The sequence below is a fragment of the Symphalangus syndactylus genome, chromosome 19 (assembly GCF_028878055.3).
Source record: "Symphalangus syndactylus isolate Jambi chromosome 19, NHGRI_mSymSyn1-v2.1_pri, whole genome shotgun sequence".
NCBI classification, from domain to species: domain Eukaryota; kingdom Metazoa; phylum Chordata; class Mammalia; order Primates; family Hylobatidae; genus Symphalangus; species Symphalangus syndactylus.
Window position 1 is genome coordinate 82,142,819 of NC_072434.2, and position 17,906 is coordinate 82,160,724.

Sequence of the window (17,906 nt, forward strand, 5' to 3'; positions counted from 1 at the left end):
TGGAAAGCAAAATTATTGTTTGTGTATAAGTAGGAATTCATTTGCCTAGTGTTACTCAAAATTGAGCAATTTGTAGATGCATTTAGTGTTGATTATTTTTCTTATAAGCTCACAAGTATTTATAAATATTAAACCAGATATAAGCTCTTTCTGCCTATATGACCATAAAACCAAAAGAACTTTGCAGGTTAAAATCAATGAAAACTCTAACACCAATAAATTTAGACTAGGAAAACTCCAAACCAATAAAATTTAGACTATATTGGGGATGTTGCTTTGCTGAAACTAAATTACCGGTATTGGATAGAAGTATGTTTGTATAATTTGTATCAATTTGCTTAATTTTTAGGATAGTGGTTCTTCATTTGGGTAGTTTTTTTTTTTTATCATTTTAGTAATGTTGTCCTTTGAACAAAGAGCCCATTTTAAATGATCCATTTTTTAATGAATGAATCAATTTAACAGTACAAATTATTCATCATGTTTTTTCTAATAAACTTACTGAGAATAATCTCTTACAAGTTGGTACATTTAAAAATGGGATTCATGCAATAAGCACATCTTTTTGGAACAGACGTATGATTCTTACTGATATGGTTCAGAAGATTATAGGTTTAATATAAGACATCAATATGCAGTATAATTATTACATAATTATATATTTTATAATGTAATATATAAGCTACCATTGCTACATGGTGACTCACTGGTTTCACTACTTTTACTATCCTAAAAATGTCTTTCAACCTCATGCTATGATATATTTTACCTTCTGTTAAGTAGAACAGATCATTTGTATATTAAATTATATTATGTTTTTTTCTCAATAGCCCAAGACTATTACAATGTATTTATATTTATAAATATTAAAATATTTTTCATTATCATGAAACTATGTTCTAAGTTTGAATTACTGCTACAAAATATTCAACATGCACAAATAAGTGGGTGTGGGACAATTATTTTAATTTTGGCATTAGAACATGCCCTCTTGATAGAATCCTCATTACACAGTGAAAATTAGACTCTGGCGTTTAAGGTGACCCTGTGTTACTAGCATAAGCCTCAAAAATGTCACAAGCGAGCCCTTGAGTAACATGGCAATATTCAATTGTAAACTGGTTATCCAGATAGTCCTGAATATTTATGAAACTCTAATGAGTATATTACTTCTATTTCTACTAGACAGGGACTGAGGCTCTAGGAAGACAAGTTTGCAGACTGTATAAAAGGAAAATGCATTTTATAATTGTTCTGATATATTAGACCACACACACACACACACACACACACCATATACATGTATATATATTTCAAAGCAAGCATTTGTCAAAACAAAAATAAGCCCTTTATTCTTATATTTCTTAAGCATTGAAAATTAGAAAGCACACAATATCTGAAATTACTATAGAATTTTTTATATATGTATCTGCTTCCCTAAAATTACAATTTTCATTTTTCTTCTAAAAATTACATAGGAATGCATACCAATGAATTATAATGACCTAGGAATCTCAGGGTAGGACTTAAAATTAGCAAAAGATGCTAAGAAGGGAAGAGAAAAATTATTCTCAAATCAGGAGGATTTTCAAAACTAGGAGCAGCAGAAAATGAGGAAGACGAAGTGACAAGTTAGAGAAAGGTCACAGTGGTTCTACATGTGAGGAAAGCAGGTTCAGATCCCAGCACTTCTCTTTGTTCCATAGGCAGCTGTTTCTGATCAGGAAAGGAAGAAAATGAAGCGCAAAGGAGATCGGTATTCCATGCAGACCTCTCTGATTGTAGCAGCTCTGAAGCGGTTACTGCCCATTGGGTTGAACATCTGTGCCCCTGGGGACCAGGAGCTCATTGCTCTGGCCAAAAATCGATTTAGCCTGGTAAGTCTCCTTTTCATCCCAGCGGTAATGATCATCTGACCTCCAGACTCTCCATGTTTGATTCCTTTGTCTCACTGCCCTATGTCAATATTTCATTTGCATTACGTGTTTTATTAAGCAGGTTTTCTAGACAGGCCCAAGACTCAAACATAAAGACTGCTTTTTTTTTTGAGGATGCTTTTATTTCTAAGTTATGTTAATCACCTCCGGGACATATTCAAGAACCAAACAGAAAAGACACAAACCAATCTCTGGTAGTGAAAAAAAAATGGATTTCATATAAACTTCTATATAAAGTTTGTGATGAGAAGTATATTCAAATTTATGAAGGGTGATTTTTCAATGTTAGAAGCATAATATATTGTGCCAACTGTGGGTAGATAAGGTGTTGACTTTTAAATTAGCTGCTATTTTCCTCTGCAAGACTCAAGCTCCTCTGCAAGATTTAAGTTCTCAAGATTTTACAATGTCCTCTGAGTTTCTGTTCTTCATAGCTATGCAAATGAGGATGCAATATTTTGCACATTGGAATTTCTATTTTATATTTATGTAAATTGGAGGACATATTCTCCATTCCATGTTGAATCACTGAAGCTCGTCACTGTACATGCAGCGTTTGACATTCTAAAATGAGTGAATTGAGGGGAAGCTGTGGGAGTGGGCTGCATCACGCAGCTCTACTGGCAGTTGTCTAGAGTTTGATTCTCAGTTGCATTTCCCTTGCTAGTACTAGGTCATGGAGAATGTTATTAAGGGCTAAAATGACTGTGGAGATTTGGAAGAATACTGGAGATATACTTCTATTTCAGCCCAAGAAAACATGCTATGGCCCCCCTTCTTCTTATGAATTGGAAACTTGATTCCATTGAATTTTAATGTCCTTACTGTGGAGGTAAAGCAGGTCATTACCTTGCTTCAGGCTACAGCAGTACCAAGAAATTATTTGAATGAGAATGCCCCGAATTTGCGGCATGTAATTTTATAAAGATGTTTCTCAGACGTATACTATTTCAAAAAAGGTTTCGATTGTTTCTATTGACTTGTGACAGTTGATGCAATATAAGACTCCTTTTAGGTAATATATATTTCTTGACAGAAAGATACTGAGGATGAAGTACGAGATATAATCCGCAGCAATATTCATTTACAAGGCAAGGTAAGCCAAGTTTTATTCTCAAGCCACATTTACTATCTATACATTAGTTAATCTCTCTTTAAAATAGTACTATAAATAATGTTACTTTAAGCATTAAAGTAATGGACATATTTTAATTAGTCATTATCCTACTGGCAAAGCCTTTTGTATTAAAAATTCTAAAGATAATAATGATATGTTTTTAAAGAAAATTACCAGAGATTGTCAAATTTTGGAAAAAAACATATATCATCAGTAGAAATACAGATTGGATGTATTCTTTTGATGAGTTTTAGAGTCTTTTGGACATAGAGACAGGTGTCTATAAGAAAATGTTGATTAGGCACAGTGGCTCACACCTGTACTCCCAACACTTTGGGAGGCTGAGGCAGGCAGATCACTTGAGCCCAAGAGTTTGAGCCTGGGCAACATGGCAAAACCCCGTCTCTACAAAAAGTACAAAAATTAGCGGGGTGGTGGTACACAACTGTAGTCCCAGCTACTTGGGTGGCTGAGGCGGGAGGATGGCTTGAGCCTGGGAGGCGGAGGTTGTAGTGAACCAAGACCATGCCACTGCACTCCAGCCTAGGTGACAAAGGGAAATTCTGTCTCAAAAAACAAAAAATTTACATGGAGCGATCAGTAATTAAATACATATTTTTAAGAGTCTTTTAGTCTATAGGTGAATTAGGCCATTCTTGCATTGCTATATAATCTGAGACTGGGTAATTTAGGAAGAAAAGAGGTTTAATTGATTCACGGTTCTGCAGGCTGTAGAGAAAGTGTAACACGGGCATCTGCTTTTGGGGAGGCTCCAGGAAGCTTACAATCATGGCAGATGGTGAAGGAGAGGCAGGTATCTCACCTGGCAGGAGCAGGAACAAGAGCAGTGAGGAGGGAGGTGCCACACACTTAACCAGATCTCACGAGAATCTCGAGGACAGCACCCAGGGGATGCTGCTAAACCACTCATGAAAATTTTGCCCCGTGATCAACTCAGCTCCCATCAGACTCCATCCCCAACACTGAGGATTACATTTCAGCATAAGATTTGGGCAGGGACACAGATCCAAACTGTATCAATAGGCCATATCGAGATTTGCAGCAACAGGAATCAATGAGTTTACCTAAGGAGAAGAGAAGAGTGTACAGTTAGAATAAAAACATGGATGGAAATCGACACAACACCTACTTTTTAATGGTGGGTTAAAGAATTGTTAGAAGTAGTTTTGGCAGTCCAGTGACCATATACTATTATTTGGAAATTCTTTTATACCATTGAATAAGTTATTCATTTGTTTATAAAACCCGTGATGCAGTTTTAAAAGTCAAGCTAGTATTTTCACTCAGCCTGTTGTCTTCGATTCTGGTGTCCCTTCTGAGGAATTTTTTTTAATTATGAAAATATGCGAATGTCAAAAAGTAGCAACAACAATATAATACATGGCCTTCTTGGCATTAAAATGTCTTTTTCCAAAGATCCAAACCATATTCTTTTTAAATTAGCACTTTAAAGAATAATATAAAGGTGAGATATGCCTTTATCACATTCACAATGCACAAGTATTTACTTAGAGCAAATTTCATGTGAAATTTGATGCGTACTCAGTTGTTTCCTAACAATTCTTTTAGAGTAAGAGATTAATTACTATTAGAGTATGATCTCTTTTCAGAAGGCCAGAAGAATTTGAACATTTTTTAAAAAGTTTATAAAGCCTCTATTGGAACTTCAGAAGAAGAGTTGACACTGCAAACATTTTTCCCCTTTAGGGAGAGACACTAAATGTTTTTACGTACATGGGTATGTGAGAAGATCAGGTACCCCATGAAAGGGTGCTGGGGATCCCCAGGGGACCATGGACCACACCTAGAGCACCATTATCTAGTTCAACAATTACTGAGTTAAAAACAGAGAGTGCTCAGTACCTCTTAAGAGGAGTCTGGGCCAATCTCAAGAAATGGTCAAATAAAGATGGTTATGATTATAAGCAGAAAGAGGTTTGTCCATTGTATTCTAAAGGTCACTTGTAAGAATACTTTGGACAGTTTAGATGACATGTTAGGGAGAAAGGAAGAAGGAAGAGAGTAAAACAGGAAACATTGATAGTCAATATTTCACCTCCAAATGAATAAGATCTGAAAAGAGGTAATGAATAAATATTCATCTTGTCATTTTATTCTACACTCTCTTACACTAGGGGCTAGGCAGACATACTGAGATACACAGATTTTCAAAAAATGATTTTTTTTATTACTAACTTCTTGAATGCATTGTCTTGAAATTGTAGGGCTGTTCATCCTGAGGCCAGAGGAGTAATTTTATGTTAGAATAAAGATTCTACTTTATTAATTATGTTTATGCATTAAATAGAACTAAGAGTACAGATTGAAACCTGTAAGTATCAAACATAGTCCTCAGACTTCAAAAGTGTACAGATGAAAATATTTTATTTTATCAAAGGATAAGTAGTCTTTACAAGTCATTTATATACAAAGCTCTATCTGTCTATGTTTGCTTGTAGATGAAAGTTATTTTTGACATTTTGAACTATGCACTCTCAGTCTGGGAGTTGTGAAGTTTCAGATGTCATCTATTTATTTCTGCTTCATAACATTCAGTCTCCCATTTCTAATGGAGATTCTAAAGTGGAAGAAAATACAAGGGGATTGCTTTGTTCGTTGTTTGTTTGTTTGTTTGTTTGTCTGTTTGTTATTTTTTGAGATGGAGTTTCACTTGGTCACCCAGGCTGCAGGGCAGTGGTGCAGTCTCGGTTCACTGCAACCTCCGCCTCCTTGAGTTCAAGCGATTCTCCCGCCTCAGCTTCCCGAGTAGCTGTGATTATAGGCGTGCACCACCACGCCCAGCTAATTTTTTGTATTTTTAATCACAAAGAGGTTTCACCACGTCGGCCAGGCTGATCTCAAACTCCTGACTTCAAGTAATCCACCCGCCTTGGCCTCCCAAAGTGCTGGGGATTACAGGTGTGAGCCACCATGCCCGGCTGCCTTGTCCATTTTTAATAACATGCTTATTCTATATTATTTATTTGAACTGATATGTTCTACCCCCATTAAGTTGCTTGCTTTTGTCAATTTCTATGACTTATAATAATGTTTCTAAAAACATGAAGATTTCATATACATTTTTCACCAAGGAAATTTGATGGTATTGAAAAGTAAAACGTGTAGACTCCTTTATGATTTTAAAAACCTCTATTGATTTATATAATTTAATATCTTTGTCTCAGTGAAATTAAGCTCTGTTGTAGAGTCCAAATATTTATAGGTAAATGCTATCCTATATCCTTGCCCATAAAAGTAAACACAGAAATCTTTCTACAATTAGACTGTGAATGGGGAGGAGAAAGAGCAAGTGTAGCCTCACCCATTTTGTTTTCCAGTTTCCCACTCATCCTTAAGCCCTAGTTACGTCTTGTGTTAAGGGAAATCTACCCAACCACCAAAGAGTATGATAAATCTCACGGTATTTTATATTTTGTTTTAGTAGCCCTTATCACAATTATAAATATTTGTTTAATGTCTATCTTCTCTACTAGATGATAAATTTCATGATGACCAGGACTTTATCTTTCTCTCTTAGTATTTTTAATTTGTAATAATTGTATATAGTTAAGGTGTCCAGCAGGATGTTTCTATATACATAAACATAGTGACATGATTAGTGTAGTCAAACAAATTAGCATATCTGTCTCCTCGCATAGTTACCTTTTGCATGTATGTGCTAAGAGCTCCTGGAATCTACTCTCAGCAAATTTCCAGTATGAATTGCAACATTATTAACTGTAATCACCATGCTGCACGTTAGATCTCCAGACCTGTTCGTCCTATATAACTGCAGCTGCGCGTCCTGTCTTAACTAGTAAACACTGCAAAGCCCAATAAATAATGGTGGGTGGACTCTTCCCATCTTTAGATTGTAACCTTGTCTTTTAGATTCCCATCTGCCCATTGTAACCTTTTCCTTTTTTCTGCAGTTGGAGGATCCTGCTATTAGATGGCAAATGGCTCTTTACAAAGACTTACCAAACAGGACTGATGATACCTCAGATCCAGAGAAGACGGTAGAAAGAGTATTGGATATAGCAAATGTGCTTTTTCATCTTGAACAGGTCAGGCTTTGTGTCGATTCAAACATATTTGCCTTAGCCACATGCAAATATTTTAAAAAGAGAATGTGTGTTAATTTGTTAACTATGACCCAAGAAACATATATGTTCAGCATATTCATTCTAAAGAATAAGAGTCCGCTGTGCTTACTATTTCATAAAGACAATTTCTAAGCTTATAAATCTTGTAGCAATATATAGATTATGTATTTTGGGAGATCCTGGCCTTTGTTTTGTTGTCTTTTTTGAAATATTTCTGAAAGTATTAGGATTATATTTTGAAATTATTCTAACCAAAAAATTCAGGAGTTACATCTGATTTCAAATACTTTATGCATACTTCATTTTTTATTATTGCTCATAAAAACATGTTTGAGATATTATCTTTTACTGGCTTAATATTTGAAACAATTTCTTTTTTGCCACTTGTTTAACCTTGCCTTTTATTAGGTATAGTTTTGAGCTAATTTTCTCTGCAATCAGGAACAAATTACACTTAGAGAAGAACAATGCATTGATAGGTATTAAAATCATGTAAGAAAAGTGTTTTGATATATTTTTTCAGTTGTGTCCTACTTTACAAAGCTCAGTTTGATATTCTTATTCATTACCTTTGCACAAGAATGTGTAAAACAAGAATACTTGAAACATTATCAATCAGAGGGTCATATTTTTATGGAAGGGATCGTCTGGCTTAGGTAAAATATCTGCAACACAGAGATATATTATCTATTTCTCATAAAGTCCATTCAGCAAAATAATCACATAGTGAAGAAGCTCATCGTAACTTGACCATCTGATCTGTCACAGGACTCTTATGACAGATCACACTGTTGATGACTTGGTTATTTTATACTAAATATAAAATAATAATAAGATGCCCTATGCCATCTCAGGAACTTTGCCACCTAAATATGTGTGTGTGTGTATATATATATATATATATATGTATATATGATAAATTTCATAGATGATAAATTATATATATATAATTTTGTATTGCCTTTAGCCATATTTGAACATATTATCATAGCAATAATAAACATTTTGCTTGTATTCCTGTTTTATATTATCTGAACCCTCACCCCTGCCCTGGACAGTTTAATAATGCAAAGATATCATCTAATGTAGTATCCTTTTAATTTCCTTCTTGCTTACTCAAATACCCTCCCCAAAACGTTAATAATTTCTCTATTGCCATGCAATTTATCACTACACTTGATAAGATTAAAGTCACTAGGATACCCTTAGGCCGTATGGCTATTAACATGTATTTACATTATCTAATGCCTTGGAACTTAATACTTTCCCCTGAATAACTTACATAATATTTTAATGAAATATTAAATAAATACAAATTATCATCAATCAGCAGATGACAAGACTTGTAATGAAATTTTAAGTGATTTATATAAAGTCATAGAGTTGTGTCTCCAGAATTATATGTATATAGTTAAGATTATTAAAGGTTAATTAAATGGCTATGAGAGGACCATTTCTGACAGCATTACTCTACCATCAGTTTTTAATTCTTCCTAGTGTTTATACATATATAGAGATTTGCTTGAATAAATTCTAGATAGACATTAAATGAAGCTTATAGAAACTGATTCTATTTTATTATATTCCCATATATTCATAAATATATTCAATCATGATGAATGATGGCATTTCTCAAATGAGATTCACTTTTCGAAGTATCCATTTATGCCTTGGATGTTTATGGAGTGCCCTGTCCTAGGGCAGCCTTATCCCCAGTAGACCCAGAGGACTGAGTGCTGTAAGAGAGGAAACACACTTAAACAGATAAATATGGGATGATACAGAGGTGTTAGGATATAAAATGTGCTGAAGAAAGTATAGAAGCAACCCAAACTTAATTTAGATATGAAGTAGGTAATCCCTGTATAAACCTTAACGTAGGAAATATCTAGAAAAAGGTGGGAGGATCAGAGTTTATCAAACTGTGAAGAATATGGCAAGATTGGTTTACCATGAGAGGAGGGTTTTGAGTTAAAGGAAATTGTCGATTATCAAAAATAAAAAGCAGTGGGAGATATCCTTGTGTTTAATTTATGCCTTTAATATCCCTATGCTAATGATAACATGTAACTGAGTCAGAGGAGAGTGTGCAAAGAATATTTTAACTTGCAAAAGTCAGTGTAAAAACAGTAGGTGGACAAGAAACACTTGTTGATTTAATTTATCTCAAGCATCAGCAGCCTGTTTTAGATGTATATTTTGTGTTGTATATCTGGTAATTTTTCTTATGAGAGTAATCTCCATTGAATTTTCTAATAATCAAATTCTAGCCAAGCTAACACATCAGCACATCAAGACATTCAGACAGGGTTACAAGGAACATTTTGGTGTTCGCCTATGGATCCCATATTTTACAGATAACTATTTACTTATCATTGATTTAGAGGAAAGCACACTGTTTCAGGTATTTCCTGAAATACTTTAATAGGCAGGTAATAAAATGCCTGCCAAATGATAAGCTTCCTGGTGGCAGGAACCCTTTTTGTTGGATTTTTACTGTATCTTAAGTGCCTTAGGAACTTAAAATATGTTTGTTGACTGTCACCCATGCTGATCATAATGCTGTAATTCCTGTAAAAAGCTATCATCTACAGACTGGGATCTCAAAATGGAAATTTAAATTGAAGTATGTTGGGTCTCATTGAAAACTGTTGCCCCTGATTGCTTTTACTTCTGTGTTAAAGGCATAAAAATGGTTTATTTCACTTGACACAAGCATCAAGAAGATAATTGATGTGGATAATTGTCACAACGTGTTTATTGATCATAGAGGGGGAAGAGCAACACAGAAATAAGTGCTTTTCCGTTAAACAAGTTGCTTTGTTAAAATTTCTAAACCACCGCAGTTCAAATGTTTTAAATGTTTACTTCAGACATTATTACAATCATTTTTGACTCTTTACTGCAAAGGATAATAAATGTAGTTTTACTTTTTTAGCTAACATAACATTTTTATTTCTTTCAGAAGTCTAAACGTGTGGGTCGGAGACATTACTGTCTGGGAAGTACAGTGCCCAATGGCCTAGAGATTACTAATTAATTTAGGTTTATATGTTGGGATTTTTTCTTTCTAATACAATTAATCTCTCTTCTCTTGGAGTTCCAAACACTATTAGTTATATAAATAACTTGCTTGCATCATTTATTGCAACTTTTGAATTTATATTTGTCCCTATCTAACAAAATATTTACATATTTTAACATTTTTTACCAAATTTACTCACTCCTAATACTGTGTTCACAAAGCGTTGTCTTCTTCTCTTTATCCTGTTATATTAAAGAATAGTAGAATTTTTATTAGCTGTCCCTTTTTGTGTTTATTACTTTAGCTCTTACAATAAAATTAGTTACAATGGATATATGAATAAGAATGAGGTAATATTTTATGTAGGCAGAAGATATGTATTAGAATCATAAAGAACCAAAGAAAGTTTTGAGAAGGAGATAAAATGATTTTATATGGAATGATTTTCTATTTCTTTGATTTTAGAGATGACATAGCTTTGAAGTACACAGTATTGGGAAAATGTGATATTCTTACTAAGGGAATTATATAGCATTTGCAACTATCTAAACTTTATCTTTGGGTAACTTTTAAGATATGGGCTTCTCCATGATAATCTTAAGGTACTTTTGGAATTGAAATTCCAAATATAGATTACGTAAGAGGGGCAACTGTTTAATACTATATTTTTGAAGATAGTTTGGGGTGTAAATATTTATTTATTTTTGAAGGTAGTTTGGGGTGTAAATATTTATTTGTGTTATTCTACCTCAGGTGGAGCATCCTCAGAGATCTAAAAAGGCTGTATGGCATAAACTACTCTCTAAGCAGAGGAAAAGGGCTGTTGTAGCCTGCTTCCGGATGGCCCCCCTCTATAATCTGCCAAGGTCAGAATTATTTTTTATAATAGATCTATGTTATTTTTTCCTAATAAGTGACAGGTGTTTAGAATCGACCTTAATAGGTCCAAGAGAAGGATGGAAAAAGCTTTATTGATTCTTCTACATAAAACTTGACTAATTTTGTTGGATATTTTCAGAGAACTGTGGTCTTTAATGTAATTATTAAATGACTCCTACTGAGGAATATCTGTTCACATATGTGAGGCAAGAGAGAGTCATTAGGAATTCATTCTTTGTCCTGGATTTGAATCAGACCATGATTTGAATCATTCTTTGGCGTCAGACTTGTCTTGATTTGAATTCTGACCTCCCAACTTCTCTGCCCCATGGCATTGGTGAAGCTATTTACTGGCTTTCATTACAATTTTCTCTTCTATATCATAATGGGATCAGCCTCATAGAGTTGTTCAGATTATTTAATGGGTTGATGTATACAGAGTGCTTAGAAGTGAGCTAGTAAGTTTATGTCATGATAAATGTTAGTCATTATTATTATTTTTGTAATTATTAGCATTTGGGGAAAAGAACTGACCTATGGGAATAATGTAAAAAGATTTGACAGGCCCGTCAACTTTCTCTTAGACATAGAGCAGACATACTTAACAGAGAAGTAGCCTGGTACATTCAAGTCTGGCTTAGGTGGTCCAGGATACCATTTCAGTCACCTTGTAGTTCTCTGAGAAACTATGCTCTTTCTCACTCTGAAGTTTATACAAATTGCAACATCTCTATGTCTCAGAAACAGGACTCAGCTCAGCTACATCTCTTTTGTGGAACATCTCTGACCAAGCCATGCCCTTCTACTCCTTGCACATCATACCACTTTCCTACAGTATTAAGCTATTTGTCTCTTTGATTACTAGTTTTGTTCCATTTTCTTTCTTCAGCACCTAGAACAATGACTTATACATCGACATTCAGTAAGAGTTTGAGTGAATGTATAAGGCAAAGAAAAAAGAGAAACAGAAGCAAAACAAATAGACGAAACATCAAACTTTTCCCTTTTGCTAAGACAGTTGTATTTCTTGCCATCATGTCACACTCACTGGGTCCAAAATGTATTAGCATCCTCCTCAAATGTGCTACTTCTCAATTCTCTGACTCAATTATGCTGTCATCTTTTGGTCAGATAGAATATTAACCTTGATATCTAGAACCAGAAATACCATTTGACCCAGCAATCCCATTACTGGGTATATACCCAAAGGATTATAAATCATTCTACTATAAAGACACATGCACATGTATGTTTATTGCAGCACTGTTCACAATAGTAAAGACTTGGAGCCAACCCAAATGCCCATCAATGATAGACTGGATAAAGAAAATGTAGCACATATACACCATGGAATACTATGCAGCCATAAAAAAGAATTAGTTCATGTCCCTTGCAGGGACATGGATAAAGCTGGAAACCATCATTCTCAGCAAACTAACACAGGAACAGAAAATAAAATACCACATGTTCTCACTCGTAAGTGGGAGTCGAACAATGAGAACACATGGACACAGGGAGGGGAATATCACACACTGGAGCCTGTTGGAGGTGGTGAGCAATGGGAGGGAGAGTATTAAGACAAATACCTAATGCATGTGGGGCTTAAAACCCAGAAGATGGATTGATAGGTGCAGCAAACCACCATGGCACGTGTATACCTGTGTAACCTGCACGTTCTGCCTATGTATCCCAGAACTTAAAGTAATGAAAGAAAAAAAAAGAATATTAACTTTGAATTCACATTATCATTTCTTTTTGGTTACTCCTATACTGTCATTGCCCAGATTTCATCAATTTTCCTTTGAACGACTTCACATTCCCATCCTTCCCTCCATCACCCCTCTTCAAGTCACTTGCTCCTTGCCTCATATCAAGTTGATGGCAGCGGTTTCTGAGCTAGTTTCTGTGATGTCATAGAGTTCTTCCATCCTCTCCAAAATGTCATTTTCAAAATGGTATCCTTGATTCCAGTGGTTCGCCAACGTGGTGCTTTTAAGAAATACACTTAAACTCATTTGAAAAGTATTCAGGCCTTAACTTATTAAATTAGAATTTCAATGAGAGCCCAGCATGTGTGCTATTTAAAAGCTACAAAGGTGACTCTGATGAACTAAGAAGGCTGAGTCTGTGCTTTGGCATGCCTCTCTCGGGTACAAGAATGTATGATGATTTCTAGCAGTTCTGGCTAAGGCATTGGCAGTTGCCCTCTCTGGTTTTCAAGGCCCTTCATAAACCTGTCTTGAACTGTTATGTCTCATGAGTCCTCAACCCAATTTGTTATCATAAAGCTCAGCTTTCCATTGTGCAATGGCACCGTCTCTCATTCTATCACATCTGTTGTTGTTTCATGATGTTCCCTTCATGACATTATTTTATTCTTTCTTACATTGACATCTTACCCACATCTCTTACTAACTTCATCACGAATTTCGCTGATTCTTCTCATCTTCACTGGTCTTTTTTCATAGGCGGCCATTTATGATCAGTAGTGCAGGGTTTAATCTTTTAATATACACTCCCATAAAGTTCACTTAATACCTTTTGGAATCCTCAGGGCCATCCATTTGTTTTTTAATGTTTGCTTGAACAGAGACTAAGTCCTCTGTTAACACTGATTACATTGCTTATTGAGAGACATGTTATATAATAATAGTCATTTAATGAACATCTAACCAATGTGATTTACATCCTTTATCTCATTTTAAGGCTTACTAAACTGAAATGTGGTTGGAGTTATCCTAGTTTTATAAAGGAATAAAGTGAAATTTGGGAAAGTTGAATCACTTGACCAATGTTACAAAGCTTGGAAATGACTGAGCCAGGATTTAAATGAAAGTCACTGTGTGCTCTGAGAAACCTTGCTCTGTTTGCTGCAAGAAGCATTGTCTTTCAGGAGGAGTGTCAAGAATAGAGAATTTATTTTTATTTTATACTTTTAGTGCACAGATAATCCAGTAATAAAGCACTACTCAACACAATTTCAACTTATTTTCTAAACACCCTTTTTCTGAAATTGTGCTTACCTTTTAGGCATCGGGCTGTCAATCTCTTTCTTCAGGGATATGAAAAGTCTTGGATTGAAACAGAAGAACATTACTTTGAAGATAAACTGATAGAAGATTTAGCAGTATGTTTTTAATGGGGTTCTAAGATGAAAGATGAAAGAGAGTCTGGGCTTGGTGCAGCAATGTTGGTGTGAGCAGTCTATATAATGTTGAAGGAAAAAAATATCATTACAATATATGGGTATTAGGAAACTTTTAAATCTTAATTGTTACTGCTTTCAATGCTTATGGGAAAATGTGATCTTGTCATGTCCAAGAGATCTCATCAACATCAAGGGGTTGAGAATTTAAAATGAATAATATGAGTGTATTATTAACTAAACATGATTTAGTCATTCTTTAAATTCCTTCTCAAAGCACCTATAAACACCTGAGAACCAGGATAAACTATAAAAGACTGAACTGTAAAGAAGTTATCCACCAAAATTAAGTAGAAGGTGAACAAAAAGTTGCTGGTTTTTAAAAATCAACAGGGCAGAGAATGATAGACTGAACACAGGAGAGGAGGAAGCTATGGTAAATGTGGAGCATGAGAAGTAGAATTTTCACCAGACCAGGCTGATAAAGAGCTTGTGTTACTGAGAGTTCAGCCCAGAACAGCAGTCAGTATCATCTTTTCTAAGTCATGGACCCATTTAAATATCGGCAAAAGCCATCTTCTCAAGAAAATTTATAAGCCATCTCAAAACTTGGCAGACTAGTCGGAGGCTTCATGATTCTCAGGATGAAGACATTTTGTCTAAAGTTATTTTTAACTTACAGATTATTAGGGAATATAATGGGCAAACTAATCTAATCCTTAAAAGCCTAATCTTGATTGTTCCCATATTTTAAAATGAATTTTATCTGTCTTTAGAATAAAAAATGTGTAGACTATTAGATATCTTGTGGAAATCTGCCCATTATCCACATTAAGGCTTAATTATAGGAAAGAACACCATTCATGTAGAGAGAAAATCAGTTTCTATGGGTAAGTCAGTGGAGATATAAAACTCAACAAAAAGTTGGATGTAATTGATTCTGCCAGTAAAAATGCTTAATAATTTTCCTCGCTATTAAAGTTCTATCCGACAGTAAAAAAAAAAAAAATTTAAGTTTTATAAGTAACTGAAAATAAGAAAAAAAGTATAAGTGGTTCAAGCATTAACTCATTTAGTATTATTTACCTATCATGCTGTGTGTAAGCAAAGAAAATTTTTCACTTTATAAGCAATTTGCACTGCTATGGGAACTAAATTTTCACACGTGGGGTGACTCTTAGGATTTTATTGCAAATATTTGTAAATCGAGCCCTCCCTAAAGCTAAAATCCATGTAGCAAATACACTTTGTGTTGTGAAAATGCTTATAAGAGTGGCATTTAGTATTTTTAAATGATATAAGTTATCCCTGCTTATATTAAGTTTTGGTCAAATTATTAAATATCTCTGTTTTGAGCTGCATAATTTTACAATGGTAATGTAACAGATATCTAGCATATTATATTAATTTATATGTATGTTATAGTATGTATATTACATATTTACATTTACATGCAACACATATACACATGCTTTTATATACACGTACACACATATATACATATATAGCATGTATAATGCATATAAAATACACACACACACACACACCCCACAACAGGGAAGGAGGAGCGTTCGCATTCCTTTTATTCTTCATTCCTGTCCTTCACATTGCCTTTGGATTTGAGTGAACATTTTTTTTAATGTGACATTTTATAAATTTGACTTTTTTGCAGAAACCTGGGGCTGAACCTCCAGAAGAAGATGAAGGCACTAAGAGAGTTGATCCTCTACATCAGCTGATCCTTCTGTTTAGTCGGACAGCTTTAACAGAGAAATGGTATGGTTGGGAGGGTTCCTGTGAGACACAGGAGGAACAAATAAAGACACCCATGTCCGAGTATTCTGTGCCATGTGTTCATGTTTTAAGTTCATCTTGTTAGGAGAGAGAATTGTTCAAAGATAACAACCAGTCTGGCATGTACCTAGGGACCGTCACTCATTCAGTTTTAGGCTTTAGCAACTACCTACTAGTTCTAGTTTTTCTTAACACCTTTGTAATTAATGATGTAGTTGATTCTAATTCTTCTTATGAAATAGTTTTTCCCTTTATCACAAACAGCCTTTATAAATAAAACAAAAGAAGCAAAGCAAATTCCAGTGCCGCAAGTGTATGGAGACAGATGGTGACCCCAAATTTTCTGGGTAGATAGTGTCTCCATTGTGCAGTGGGTCTTAGGAAACCTCTAGAGGCTAAATGAGCCATCACCTCAACTTGGAGGTATCTCTGAGATCTATTTCAAGGGCATTGCCCATTTTTCTTGTCTTCTGCAGCCTTAGTCATATGAGTTCACCAAAGCCCCAAAGGGCAAACCTCTCTAAAGTTACATAAGAAATGCACTGGTAGGCCTGATCGTCAAAATGTGCTCAGCATCTGTCATTACAGAGGGCAATGCATAAATTGGCTGTGCAGATGGGACATAGCAGAGGCTAGAGGACCTTTATCTGCTGCCCTGCAATGGGAAAGAAAGCCTGTTTTGCCCCAGGCCTTTCCCATTCTCTGCAGAATTTGGGATGTAATTTAATTATAAACTCATATCCACATGAATCTCCTCAGAAGAATTCATTTGACCTCTTTGCCTGCCATAATAATGTACATTTCTCCCTCTTAGCTAATGTGATCCATCCTTTCTCTCACTATTTCTCTCTCTCTTATTATTTCCTAACTAACAAAATCATCTCATTCCTAAGCATAGAGCAACTCTCTGTCTGGCATTGTCAGATAATGAGGTATTTCTCGTAAGTGAATTTTTCTCATGGCTGAAGTTTAATACTGCTGAAATAACTTTGCAAATTTTAGGTGTATTTTTGGTGGAAGCTTTTCTTCACGTAGTCGTGGTTTCCATGCTTCTCAAAAAGAAGATAATAAACATATTTTAACCTTTCTTAATTTTTAGGAATCATTATTATGGCCATCTTGTTTTTTAATTGTCACATCATAATTTGGGATTTGGGGAATCTTTCCATCAAATGTCAAATTTCAGTTCTGTCAAAAGCCCCCACCTCATTTAAGTTTGCTTGTTTCAAGTTTTGTAGTCTGAAGAAAATTAAAATTATTACATTTGTATGTAAACCAAAAGACAGTTTATTTTGTGAAAATTGAAGGCCCTTCTGGAAGGTAAGATGGGACAGCTATTTAGGATCCCTAGGATCTTTGCTTTCTGATTTCAGGATGTTTCTGAACATCCTAATGTTGTCTAAGTTTTGTGTTCATTTAATTTTAAAAAGGTATACTTGTTAGAAAAAGAACAAAGGTTATTTTATACAGTGATGATATGTTTGCATGTGCCTAGCCTTCTGCTTAAACACTGATGTTTTCTTCTTGTTTTCCCTAGCAAACTGGAGGAAGATTTTTTATATATGGCCTATGCAGATATTATGGCAAAGGTAAATAAGTATCCTTCCTGATTTTCATGTTTAATTTTAATAAAGGGAAGTAACTTTCATCTGAAAAGGATAAGAATCTGTGTTATTTCATTAATTTCAACTTTTTGTTTGTAGCACGAATCTCTGTTCTAAATTCCTTGGCAGGTCATCATTGTTTCCTACTTAAACATTTTATTTATGAGGAGCCATAACTTTTTCTAAACATTCATTCATTCAACAAATATTGACTGGACATCAATATATTGGAGATAACATGTGAAGAAGAAAGAAGGGCACACACTACCTTTGTGGAG

General features: G+C 34.7%; 1 protein-coding gene across 1 annotated transcript in view; it reads left to right on the forward strand.

Annotated features, from left to right (window-relative positions):
• RYR2 (ryanodine receptor 2) overlaps nucleotides 1-17,906 on the forward strand; it is a 784,036-nt gene that overhangs the window by 665,972 nt on the left and 100,158 nt on the right. Inside the window, exons 72-79 of the mRNA XM_055233438.2 lie at nucleotides 1,707-1,877; nucleotides 2,974-3,033; nucleotides 7,008-7,142; nucleotides 10,147-10,191; nucleotides 10,960-11,072; nucleotides 14,116-14,212; nucleotides 15,903-16,006; nucleotides 17,562-17,613. Coding sequence (XP_055089413.1) covers nucleotides 1,707-1,877; nucleotides 2,974-3,033; nucleotides 7,008-7,142; nucleotides 10,147-10,191; nucleotides 10,960-11,072; nucleotides 14,116-14,212; nucleotides 15,903-16,006; nucleotides 17,562-17,613 — 777 coding nt within the window. The remainder of the gene's footprint in view (nucleotides 1-1,706; nucleotides 1,878-2,973; nucleotides 3,034-7,007; nucleotides 7,143-10,146; nucleotides 10,192-10,959; nucleotides 11,073-14,115; nucleotides 14,213-15,902; nucleotides 16,007-17,561; nucleotides 17,614-17,906) is intronic.